Raw genomic sequence first — 13,443 nt, 5'->3', positions numbered from 1 at the left:
ATGGCAGAGTAGTACTCATTCTTATAACATTTACCTTAGGAGTTTTCCTATCCAGCTATGCTTAGACCTTTATGAGGATTTCTGATTTATAGTTTGGATTCCTTATAGTCTCGTTCAGCAGAGGCTGGTGCAAAATCGTCGGAGGAAGTAGTAAATGAGGTCGCTGGTGACATCTTGGGTAAACTTCCAAACAACTTTGATGTTGAGGCTGCAATGAGGAGATACCCGACAACTTACACGCAGAGCATGAACACTGTGCTCGTCCAAGAGATGGGACGCTTCAATAAGCTGTTGCAGACCATAAGAGAATCATGCTCCAATGTTCAGAAAGCAATCAAGGTAAGGGCACATGCACCAAAGCAAAATCATTGAAGTAAACCTATTCGCTTACTTAGCAAATATCTCTTGGGCACAGATTCCATGCAAGTTCTGTTCTTAGTTCTGGGGATAGAAAAAAATCCTTGCTCTTGGAGAGCACGTAGAATTCTGGGGGTGACAATTAATAAAGAGGTAAATAAGTATAGAGTATGTTAGGTAGCAATAGTTTACTGGATAGGATACAAGCCAAAGAGTTAACAAACCAAGTGTTAAGGGGTAAGAAAGACAATGCCTCCGCCCTTGTACAGCTTACGTTTTAGTAAGGGAGACAGACAATTAAAAAATAAACAAATCAGGGGCCCGCCCATGGCTGGGTGGTTGGGTTCGGCAGTCCGGGGTTTCCCTGGTTTGGATCCTGGGCGCAGATATGGCACCGCTCATCAGGCCACGCTGAGGCGGCATCCCACATGCTACAACTAGAAGGACCCACAACTAAAAATATACAACTATGTACCGGGGGGCTTTGGGGAGTAAAAGGAAAAATAAAATCTTTAAAAAAAAATAAACAAATCAATATGTAACAGAATTTCGGTAAGTTCTATGGAAAAAAATAAAACAGGGTAAACGAGTAGAGAATGGCAGGTGGGAGACTCAGTCGTTTGGGGCTGGCTCCTCCCAGGAGCTGACCCTTGAGCAGGGGCCTGATGCGAGGGACAAGCTGTGGACCGTTGGCACAGCAGGTCTAGCTAGTGCAGAGGTCAGGAGAAGGGGCATGGCGTGGTCTGGGAACACAGTCAGGAAGGCTGCTGTGGCGAGAGGGGAGTGAGCAAGAGGGAGATGCTAGGACAGAGAGGGGAAGCCCTGGGCTCCATGGTGGCCTTGTTGGCCACGATTAGGGTCTTGAATTTTATTGTAAAGTATAAAGGGAAAGGGAAGCCTGCAGAGGGCTTTACGCAATGAAGTGAAATGGTCTGTTGTAGATTTTTAAAAGTTCTTGCTACGTTTTTAAAAGTTCACTGCAGAAAGGACTGTAGGGGCACAAGAATGCAGGCAGAGACTAATTACGCGATTGAAGTGGTCCAGCTGAGTTGGTTTCTTGTAGCCTAGGAGGTGGAGAGAAGTGGTCAGATATGAGTTATCATTGAAAGAGGAGTCGCCCAGGCTGGCTGTAGTGTAATCTGGGTGGGCCGTTTGGCTCAGAAGCATTCAGCACCATGTGTTTTTCCTTGACCCGGTTCTTCTTGTATGCTTCCTGGAAGATAGAGGCCTGGTTCCAGCATTCAGGGAGCTAAAAGGGGAAAGAGGCCTCAGGGATCTCAGCATTCAACAGACATGCATTCGTTTAATCCCTCTGATTTCAGTATGGCAATTCTAACCCCGGCTGAGCCTGGCATCTCTCACTCCCAGGATTCCTTCGTTTTCCTTTCCAGGTTTCATTCAAGGTGGGTGATGTGCAGTTTTGTGGTACAGGACCTAGGAGTCTGTGTGGTTGTTTTTTTTTTTTTTTTTTGAGGAAGATTAGCCCTGAGCTAACATCTGCCACCAATCCTCCTGTTTTTGCTGAGGAAGACTGACCCTGAGCTAACATCCGTGCCCGTCTTCCTCTACTTTATATGTGGGATGCCTACCACAGCATGGCTTGCCAAGCGGTGCCATGTCCGCACCCCAGATCCGAACTAGGGAACCCCAGGTTGCCGAAGCAGAACCTGTGAACTTAACCGCTGTGCCACCAGGCGAGCCCCAGGATTCTGTTTTGTAAACCAGGTTTCAACAATCTTTGCCATTTAGCACCATCCTCCTGTCCTTGCTTTCATCTAAGGCCATCAATTCCAAATATTTTTGAGTGTTCTGCATTGTATACCGAGTTGATTCTTAGCTTCCTCTCAGCCAGTTTAGGACCAGGTTTCTCCTGATCTACCAACAGTCCATGTGCTTTCTAGCTCCCAAAATTGTATTGTCATTATGCCTTCCCCTATTTTTTCTGCACTTGTGGGTTTGTGCCTTTAAAAAATAAATTTCTTTGCTGTTGTTTTAGTGGATTTAGGGAAGGAGGCAAATGAAACGTGGGTGTTTAAGCCATGAAATTTACTCTAAAATCTTCTCCATATGTTAGTTGGAATAATATTGTCAACCATAAAGAAAGTAATGATGATGTCAACTGGCGCAATGGCCAGATCAAATAGGCAGGAATTTTCAAGGGCCTCAAAGTTTTGACATCTATATGTCAGAGATTCAAAAAGGTCAATTAGACTTCACAAATGGAATCCAGGATATTTTAACTTTTCAAAGCGTTTCATATAATTTTCATAATTTTATATTCATCACTGTCCTTTCAAGAAGGCAAGACAGAGAGGCTGGCCTGGTGGAGCAGCGGTTAAGCGGGAATGTTCCGCTTCAGCGACCCGGGGTTGGCTGGTTTGTATCGTGGGTATAGACATGGCACTGCTTGGCAAGCCATGCTGTCGTGGGCGTCCCACATATAAAGTAGAGGAAGATGGGCACGGATGTTAGCTCAGGGCCAGTCTTCCTCAGCAAAAAGAGGTGGATTGGCGGCAGATGTTAGCTCAGGGCTAATCTTACTCAAAAAAAAAAAAAAAAGGCAAGACAGAGATATATTAGTTGTCCATTTAATAAACAAGTAAATTAAGTGAAAGTTAGGCTATGATTTAATAGCTAGTCAGTAGCCAGGTATTGATTAAGGTGATTTTCTAGGGTGGGCAAAATGGGAGAAGGGGGTCAAAATGTACAAACTTCCAGAAAATAAATAAGTCTTGGGGATGTAATGTACAGCACAGTGACTATAGTTAATACACAGCATATTTGAGAGTTGCCAAGCGAGTAGATTTTAAAAGTCCTCATCACAGGGAAAAAAAATGTATAACTGTTGGTGATGAATGTTAGCTAGACTTATTGTGGTAATCATTTTGCAATATACACAAATATTGAATCATTATGTTGTACACTTGAAACTAATATAAATTTATAGGTCAATTATACCTCAATAAAAAAATTTCCATTAAAATTTGATCAGCTTGAAATTGTTAATGTTTTCCTAAGGAATAGTTCAAAGACTCCATGACTTACTTGTGAGCAAAAGAAAAATATCTTTGCTTTCTCTTTTTTTGCTATATGACTCAACCCTAACTAATCACTACTGTAAACAAAGGATAATTAGGAAGAAGGTATTAAGAGAAGATTCTCCAAAATCTGTACTGTTGCGTTAACCAAAGGTTGCATGTGTTTCAGGGGCTTGTCGTGATGTCTACAGACCTTGAAGAAGTGGTTAGCAGCATTCTGAACGTCAAAATCCCAGGGATGTGGATGGGCAGATCCTACCCCAGCCTGAAGCCCCTCGGGAGCTATGTGAATGACTTCCTTGCGAGACTAAAATTCTTGCAGGTGAGTTCATCCAAATGATAATACATTAAGTTTCTTCTGATCTCCTTTTCTTCATCAGGATGCCTAATTTTATGAGTATTGCTCTCTAGTTTTTCTGTGTGTCCCAGGCACAAGTGACCACGATCCAATATTGCCTGTAGATTGTGTAATTGTTACACTGAACTGTCAAAATACCGGTATTGGAAGCAGAACCTCTGAAAGCTTCTTTAGGAGCAGGTGTTCCTGTTCAGTGAAGTTAGATATTCAAGCCAATGGCATTTGAAGAGAGAAAACAACTGGCTATGTTGATTTTTCCGTTAAATATTTAGCATTAAAATCGATCCCTAGAGCAAAGCATCTTAGACAGCCAGACAAGTTGCTAACAAGGAGCATTATTTCTTCCTTGTCCTGCATTCTTCCAGGTCATGAAATCAATAGATTGCTGGTTCAGCCCAAGATAGTAATACCCACAATGGCTAGTTGTCCTGGAAATGTTGAGTGGGCTGAAGCCTACCTCCTAATTATCTGGCAATACTGGTGCTTAACTGTGTTCTTTTTAACAATTATATTCATTAGCGATATTGATCAATTTCCTAGATAGTGTATGTGGAGCATCAAAAACTGCCCATGAGGAGATTTCTGGGGGAATAAAATGACTAAACTTCCCCTCCAGAGTACAGGCCTTCTGTTGTATAGAGTTGATATGAAGCAGTTAAGATTATTCTTGAAAGGTGAAGGCTCTACTTTGTACTCTAATAGGGGAAAGTTCTTCAAATTAATTTCTTCAGATTGTCTTCTACAATTTCCTATTTAGTTAAAATCAGTATTCAACTAGCTTATTATAATACATGATATGAACAGAATATCCAGATATCTTGATATTTATTAAAATCTTCGGCTCTCATTACCCTGTTTCTTCTGGGAGTTCCTTGTGTAATACTGTATTTCTTTATGGTGAATTTCATTGTATTTTGGTGAAGTAGGAGAGAAAACTTCCCAAGGAATATTCTACTGCGTATTAATGACTAAAGAGAAAAAAAACCTGAAAAACATTACCATCTGACCAGACTTCATAGGGATCTCTTCTATTCAACTATATAACGTGATACGTTGTACAACAATGTATATTAGATGTTCACTATTTTAGGGAGCTTTTCTGAAGGAGTCATTGGGCTTGTATAAAACATGTTTGTATCTGCATTCGTGCACATTGTGGTACTCAAGCTGGAGCGATGGATAGGAAACTGAAGTCAGAACAAATACTGAATATACTACTTATTTTTTAAAACCTGAGAGTATGACTTTTTATTCCTCAAAGGGTTACCTCATTTATTAGTTTACCTAAAAGATAATGGGGGGGGGGGGTGGTGTTTGGACAAATTTTGTTAAGCAGCGCTGTATTCAGAGTTGAAGGCTCTGTTGTTGGGACACTTTTACTCTGACACCACAGCAATGGTACGAGGTCGGCCCTCCTCCAGTCTTCTGGCTGTCTGGCTTCTTCTTCACACAAGCCTTCCTGACCGGTGCCCAGCAGAACTATGCCAGGAAATACACCATCCCCATTGATCTTCTTGGGTTTGACTATGAAGTGATGGAAGACAAGGAATATAAGCATGCTCCGGAAGATGGTAAGTGCACTGACAGAATGAGTTGGCTTATATCTGGGCACTGAACAAAAACGTAACATTCTTGCTTACTTTTCTCAACTGTTAAAAAACTTAATCATCATATATGTAACTTACTGTCCAATGATGGAGAAAAAAACTATTGAGAGACAGAGAGCAAGTGAGAGAGAGAGAGAGCAAGAGAGAACAAGCAAATGGTAAAGCAAATGGGGATAAAATGAATCTGAATAAGGAGTATATGTCCCTGGTCATGTTTTATTTTTGCAAAATTTTGTAAGTTTGAAATTATTTCTAATAAGTTAGGAATAAAGTAATCATCAAATTAACAATACATGGAATAATCAACCATAATCTTATGGTGACCTTGGGGAATTAAGATGGCACAGCATTGGAAAGAAGGTGGTTTCCTGGTCCCATGAAGACATCCCTTTGCAGACTCCTAAAACAGGTATTCTTTCCTGTTATGTGCATCATTCCAAAACTTAATAAAGCTGATAGCTAATAGGAGCATTTGTTTTGTGATTGAAGCATTGTGAGGAAATTTATCTTTATTTTCTTAATAGACTGTCTTTTCAATACTTAGTGGCTACCCTAGTGTTTTATTTCAGATTTAGTGGACAGAGCTACTATTTTAAACAAGCATTATTTTTTAAATGCTACAGATTCCTGAATTTTACCAAAATGGTGGTCTTTAAATAAATGACTTTAATCTCTAAAGAACTCTTAATGTGTCCTGCTCTAACTAATGTGTCGAAGACAACTCTGCTTCCTTATTTGTCACCGGCTCACTCTATTAGACACTGCGGATGTCAGCAGTGAACAATTTAGACAGGATCTTGACCCTCAACTAACTTAGGCTTTGGTGGGATACTAACAAGTAAACGTGTAACCCGAACAGTGTACGATAATCACAGTACTGTGTCATGTGGTTTTACTTTACATCAGTGGCCACAAACCTCAAGGGTGTTGTAACACTATGAAGCAATCCTACTACTATTCCCTGAGAAAGTTGCTTTCCCACGCTAAAAGCAACCACTTGTGCCTTCTTTGTCCTTCTCTCTGCCCTCACATCTCACCTCATAACTTCATTGAAAAAATAAGAAGCCATCAGAAAAGAGCTTTCAGCACAGCCAAATCCATAAATCTGTCGATAGGTGCATGCTCTGAGAGTCCAGATCCTATTTTTTCCCTCCTTCTCAAAGGTTTTGCTCCTTCAGTTGTTCCCTCTTTTTCTAGAATCAGCAGTATCTCTCTCAGTACTAAGTAATTTGTATCAGCATGCAACATGGTCTGGAATCTCTCGTCTTAAAACAAATCAAGAATTCCAATTGTCTTACCATCTACACCCCTCAGCTACTATCCCGTGTCTCTGCTCCCCTTTATAGCAAAATTTCTCAAAAGAACTGTCTCTACATGCCATCTGCAGGTTCTCGCCTCGTATTTCCTGTCTACTCTTCATCCTGTCGATCAACTGAAGCCCTTCTTTTCTGAGTTATTAATAACTTCCATGTAGACAATGTCCTCATCTTTCTGTCCTCATCTTAACCTCTTAGCAGTTTTCACTAGTTGACAACCTCCTCTTTCTAGAGACATTCTTCTCTCTGTTTCCAACACATCACCCATTTCCTGATTTTTCTTTTCCGCTGGACACACGTACGCTTCTTTGCTAGCTTATCCTCCTCTGAATATTGGAGTTCCTGAGGACTCAGTCCTGGGACTGTTGTTCTTTTCTAATTGCATCCTCTCCCCAAGTGGCCTCATACTTTTTTGTGTCTTTAAAGATTGTCTCCTGGCTGATATCTTCCAAATTTAAATGTCCAGTCTTTCCTCTAAGACCCAGACCTCTCTATCCAACTGCCTACCTGACATCTCCACTTTGGTGTCTCCTGCATAGGTAAAATTTATAATGAATTTCAATAAATGGCACCACCACCCAACCAGAAGCCCATGAACTCTTCTTCCTTCTCCTGCTCTCTCATAACTCACATCAAATGCAGTCACTCTTGTATAATCCTACTGCCGCCACTGTTTTTATCTAGACTTCTGCTCCAGCCTCTTATCTAGCCTCCCTACTAGTGTAGTTACACTCTTATAATCCTTCATTTGTTCAGAAGCCACATAAACTTTTTAAATACGTAAACAGATAATGTCATCACTAAGCCCCCATAGAAAATTTAGACAACTAAATATGTTAATAATGACATTTTTTCCTTTGTAGTTAGAATCAAATCTAGATCCCAAGAGGCTAGTGATCTTGTTTGTCTTCCTCCTTCTTTTCTTAGCGCCTGTCAGAGTGTCTGGCACGCAAGAGGCCCTCAAATACTCCTGTGGAAATTCCAAAAATCATGCTGCTTGAATCCACTACAAATTCATGGAATCTAACCAACTTTTTAAGCTACTGTTCATTGCAATCTTCTTTAATACTTAATTTAAAGTTTTATTGCAGAAACACATTTAAGAACATTAGATGCAAGGAGAAAAAGATCACTGGGACAAATGATATTTTAAAACTAATCGTTTTTCCTCCGGCCATAGATGCCTAACCTATCATTAATTTGGGCATTTGTTCAGAATACTTTCATTCCTAGCACACCCTGAATAGACATACTGCTGCCTGAAAAGGGTGTTTAACCACCTTCTGCTAAGTTGTTTAGTTTATCGTTTCTTTAATTATACAGGCCTTTAAAAAAAATACCTTATCTGTACAGCTCACAGTATATTACATGCTGTAAAAGATAACATTAAATAGAAGTTTGAGTTCCCACACCCTCATAAAGATCAGAACATATATAGGCAGGTTAGCAACATACCGAGAAGGAAACATAATTTGCTTCAAACTAAGTATTTGGGAAAGGAGGAAGGGAGTGTTTAAGTTGGGTAAAGGCAAATCGAAGGAAGGCCATGGAGTTGCTCTGTTACTACTACTGGTTTCTGGAAACTTTACATTTATTTTACTTTTCATTTAATCTTCATGATACCCCTACGGCACAGATACTATCATCCCTCTCATACAGAGCTAGAAACTAAGGCTCAGAAGGTGCAATAACTTGCCCAAGCTGTCACGGCTAGTAACGGCCGAGCTGAGCGCCCACCCCCAGGCCGCCTGGCTCTCCTGCTGCACTGGCTGCTTTCTCTCTGGCCCACTGAGAATTTTTGCCTGAGTGGAAGTCCGCAAACATCATCAAACTCCTCAGGGGAAGCTTTCTTGAAGAAGCGATGGTTGATTCTTAAGTATTTAATTCAGATGCGAGAATTTTTTTCTAAATTGTCCTCATATCATTATGGTAAAAGGCAGAAGATGGCATTTGGAGTCTGAATAGCACTGATGATGTCCCTCAGAGTTAGATGTTTTTGAATTCAGCTAAAGATAGGATTTATAAAAGCATTGCCTGAGTTTACAAACTAGCTAACACCTGAGATCAAACTGTTGAACTGCCCGTCATTATATACTGAATTTGGACATTGTACAGGATAATTGCTATTTCCTTTTACAATGATTTACTAATTTAACCCACAACCCCTTTTATTAAAGATCCAAATTTATTAAAATCCAAAATTAGCTTGAAAACAGTGAAGCAGGAATAAAGCACAACTTATTTAAAGATCAATAAAGACCATTTAGTGTTCCAGGATCGCACAGTAAAGAGTAGCTGTCAATTAAGCCAGCCATTTTACTGAATACCAAAGTATCAGCCTAAGGTTTGACTTATAATAGCAGATAAATATTTACTAAATCATGAATTTCATTATTTTGTACACACACACATATTTCACCAACAAACACAGACACGCACAAATTAGGCTTTTTGTAATTCCATTTTTTTCCTTCCTACTAGCTAATTCTAAGAAAGAAAATGACATTGCATGGAATGATTTGGAGCGATAGACTTTTCCTAAAGAGCAGCTTTCTCATGGGACCCTAGTGGGAGGAACACAGATGGCACCTGAGAACAGCTTGGGCTGGAACCACAGCTTCGTTCTCTCTGATCGCTACCCTCCACCAGTCTCTCTCCTTTACACGCTTTAGTATGTGCCTGTTTCTGGGGCTCAGGAAGATATTAACCTTATTTACCTAAGACTGGATTGAAACGTAATGAAAAGGTCACTTTAAGGCCACAAGGCCACTACAAATTGACTTACATTTGGGCCCATACATTCTACATATATTTTCCTAAGATTCCTCTTGTCTGGACTACTGGGAAGTACTGGGTGACTCAGAGTCATCAGGGGAGAGCACTGCCCAGCAGGAAGGGAGGCAGAGAACAGCCAACGAGAGAGGCCGAGAAGCTGTAGGTGACACGTGCTGACCCCGTCTCTCCCGGATGGCAAAAGGCATGCCTCACAGAGCAGGAGAGGCTGTGACCCATGACTCGGTTACCATCTGCCTGCTGTTTTACATCTTGTGTTTTCCATAAGGCCCTTCTTGACCATGAGGAATGAAAACATTTCCTATAAGATTGTTGGGATGGAGGGAACTTTGATCCCTGTTGTCACTTTTCTTAGATGTGCAACTCTTCCATTTGTTTACTCTCTACGACATTTTTTCTTTCCCAAGTGAGGATTAGATAATCTAATTGGTTAGAGCCAGAGACTGCTGACGAGTCAGCGGCGCCAGGGTCTTCAAGGGCTTTCCCGGACCTGTCTGCGGGGCTCCTCTGCTTCCCCTAGTCCCATCCATTATCGTGACCGGCCTGCAGGCCTTCCATTTGGCCTAGAGGTTAGCAAGTAGGATGTTTGCAACCTCTCTCTCCCTCAGGCGGGTCCACGCCCCACACTGCCCCAGGCTCAGGGGGCATTTTGCAACTCAACTTTACTCAAGTGATAGTAGGGAAATTACTGGACAAGTGCTTTGTCAATTAATAAAACTGACATTTTATTCCAACTATTCTTTGCATCAGTTAACACCTAGAGGAGAAAGGGTAAGTCTTTCCCCCAACATCCATCATTGGACCATCCACATGTAGCTTTTAAAATTTAACTATAATTAAAATTAAATAAAACTTAAAATTCAATCCCTTGGTCACACTAGCTGTGTTTCAGGTGTTTAATAGCCAGTGGCTACCATATTGGAAAGCACAGATATAGACTATTTCCATCACTGCAGAAAGTCCTGTTGGACAGTGCTGCCCAGTGGATTTTTATATACTACTTTACCAAGTGCTTTCACCAGCACTGAATGATTTGATTCTAACAACTCTACAAGGTACACAAAGCAGGCATCATTGTTTTACAAATGATTTCCAGCTGTTCTCCAACGATAAAACATGTCTAAAGTTAAATGAATTGCTCAAGGTCACACAGCAATTAGGAACTAAAATCTAGGTCTTTCTAAATTCCACATTGCTTGCCTTCACATCTGTGCAACAGTTGCTACAAATGTTTTCATGTGCGGATAGCTACATTCAGTCCATGAGGCTTTACCCAGTGGACAGCCAGAGAAAGTCAGCCGGGGCTCACTGCTTTCCTCACTGGTGTTCTTCTTTAACTGTTCGTGTGTGACCTCATGCTCTAGAGGAAGTCCATCCACGTGTCCTCTCATACAGACTATGGAGAGGTGTTGGAGTGAGAATAAATTCTAGAAGGACAGGAGAAACTTAACTCTCAGGACACTAGAGATCTGCAGAAGAGTATTCTGTTCACATGCTGCCTGGAGCCACTGCATCCCTCCAAATGCAGGCAGAAATTTCCTTGCATATTTCCTGTCTTCTAACATTATAATCATTGGCCAGTTCAAACAACACGGAGGGACCTTGAGGGTACTATGCTGAGTGAAATAAGTCAGAGGGAGAAAGACAAGTACCATATGATCTCACTCATAAGTAGAAGATTAAAACGACAAAAAAAAAAACAACAAACACACAGCGTTGGAGATTGGACTGGTGGTTACCATTGGGGAAGGGGGGAGGGCAAAAGGGGTGATTAGGGTCACATGTGAGGGGATGCACTATAATTACTGTTCAGGTGGTGAACGTGATGTAATGCATCCAGAATTTGAAATATGATGTACATCTGAAAAAAATAAAAATTGAAAAAAAATATAAATCTGATAAGTGTTCACACAAACTGAGAACTTCCCACAGACTAATTAAAAATTCCTTTCCTCTTTTGTTTTCCACATCTAATTTTACTATTGAATTAATTGACTATGCAAAGTATAGATATTCTGGAAATATGGGTGTTAAGACAAAGCACTCAGAATAGCGCTTTCATTTTAGAACAAGTCCTAGGCTACCGACCTCGTGTCATTTGCGTAGTGTTCACCTGTAGGAATTTCAGATTCAGAGCTCAATGAATACACGGTTAAAGTGTCGCTCTAACCTGCTTCTTTTATATTTAGGTGTTTTCATTCATGGATTATTTCTAGATGGAGCTTCCTGGAATAGGAAGACCAAGAAACTTGCAGAATCACATCCCAAAATTCTTTATGATGCAGTGCCTGTGGTTAGTATTTTCTAATGACATGTACACGGGGTCTATTTTATATATATATACACACACACACATATACACACACACGTACACATATACAGTCAATTCTCGTTATTCACGGTAATTATGTTTTATAAAGTGGCTGCCAACAGTGAATTAGTAAATACTGAACCATTGCTCCTAGGAGAAATACAGGTTGTTTCTGCGATCCTCTGGTCACATTTTTGTTAACTGATGAGTACAGAACCTTGCTTTATTGGTGCTTTTGTTTAAAGATACTTTATTTAATGTTTATTGTTGATTCATTAACATTGAACTCATGGCCAACAGCACTGTCTTATGCCTGAACGAAGTTTACGATATTTTCTCCATGAGGCACATCACAGCCTTTCTGCACTTAGGAACACTACACAGCACCTCAGCGCTACACTTGGGGGCCATTTTAAACAGTGAAATCACCAAAAACGCCACAAAAATGTGAAAAACTTGGAACTAAATAAACTGTGAAACGGATACTTGTTTTAGTTATGAGAGCTGAGACAAGGCGGCAGAATGTCACCAGGTTCAACCTCACCTGGGAACCTGCTTGTCTGGTGACTCAGTTTTTGGTGCTCTGAGCATGCCTGTGAATGACTGCAAAAGCGCAGAGTATTGATTTTAGGATAACGAATAAATTTTAGTGATAGGCAAATTCGCAAATACGGACAGGAATGAGGATGGATGGTATATATGTATCCACATACACACACATACATATATGTTTATCATATATATTTTCTTACATATACATTGTCCTAAAAATGTGAAACTTGCAGATTTAGATTACTATATGAAAACCATCTGCAGAAAGTTTCCTGGCACCTATCTTCAGCATGGGCAGACTAAGCTATATTGTTGTTTCCATCTGTTATTACATCATAGCTAGATAGATTTTTCACATAACTTGAAGGGTTGGTCTGGGATGGTGATGAAATACATGCTATGGATTGACATGAATTCTGTTTGTGGGGCGCTAGGGGCAGCTCAAACGGGCAAGAATCCTTCAGAGCAGCTCTAACGGGCAGTGAGGGACCAGCTGACAGCCAATTGTAAAAATCCTGCCATATGTACTAAGATACTGTGGGCAGACAGAGTTTCAAATACGAGACCCAAATTGAAAGTCACAAGGGCAAATGTTTGCAACTTCCGGAGTTGATTGGGATCAAATCATCTTGCTTTCACATGCAAACTCTTCAGTAGCTTGCAGTGAATAGCAGAAGGAATTTATCCATGAATGATTTTCCTGAATAAGGAAGTCACAAAGAAAAATTCTCATTAACAAAACCCACTTTTGGTTGAAATGAAGTACGTCTGACTTGAGTGTTGAGTCCATATATTTCTATCTGAAGAACCCCTTATAATAATCTGGATTCTACAATTATGTGGGAGAAAGAGAGAAACTAGCATCTTTATACAATTTGTTTTGACCTGAGAAACCTAAACAAGAGCTCTGAGCAGTGGGGCTGTCAACTCCCATCACCTCAAGGATTGCTATTACTTCTACTGCTAAAAGGAATTTAATTAAATTCTAAAACAAAACATTAATTCTTCTTTATGATCATAGTTTGTTCTTTACGCTTATATTCAGAGATCAACTTGCTCCCAAATCTTAGTTTTGAGATTGGTGAGGTTCAACAATGGTAACATTCTAGGC

The 13,443-nt window shown here is 40.4% G+C and overlaps 1 protein-coding gene across 2 annotated transcripts in view; it reads left to right on the top strand.

The window, feature by feature from the left end:
- The window catches only part of DNAH7 (dynein axonemal heavy chain 7), a 235,426-nt gene that overhangs the window by 221,003 nt on the left and 980 nt on the right, over positions 1–13,443 (top strand). For both annotated transcript variants that reach the window (XM_070242074.1, XM_023622248.2), the window contains 4 exons: positions 109–339; positions 3,565–3,717; positions 5,147–5,324; positions 11,659–11,762. In XM_070242074.1, coding sequence (XP_070098175.1) covers positions 109–339; positions 3,565–3,717; positions 5,147–5,324; positions 11,659–11,762 — 666 coding nt within the window. The remainder of the gene's footprint in view (positions 1–108; positions 340–3,564; positions 3,718–5,146; positions 5,325–11,658; positions 11,763–13,443) is intronic.

This window comes from Equus caballus, chromosome 18 (assembly GCF_041296265.1).
Source record: "Equus caballus isolate H_3958 breed thoroughbred chromosome 18, TB-T2T, whole genome shotgun sequence".
Taxonomy (NCBI): domain Eukaryota; kingdom Metazoa; phylum Chordata; class Mammalia; order Perissodactyla; family Equidae; genus Equus; species Equus caballus.
Note: the sequence above shows the minus strand (reverse complement) of the source record. Positions and strands in the feature narration are given on the sequence as shown.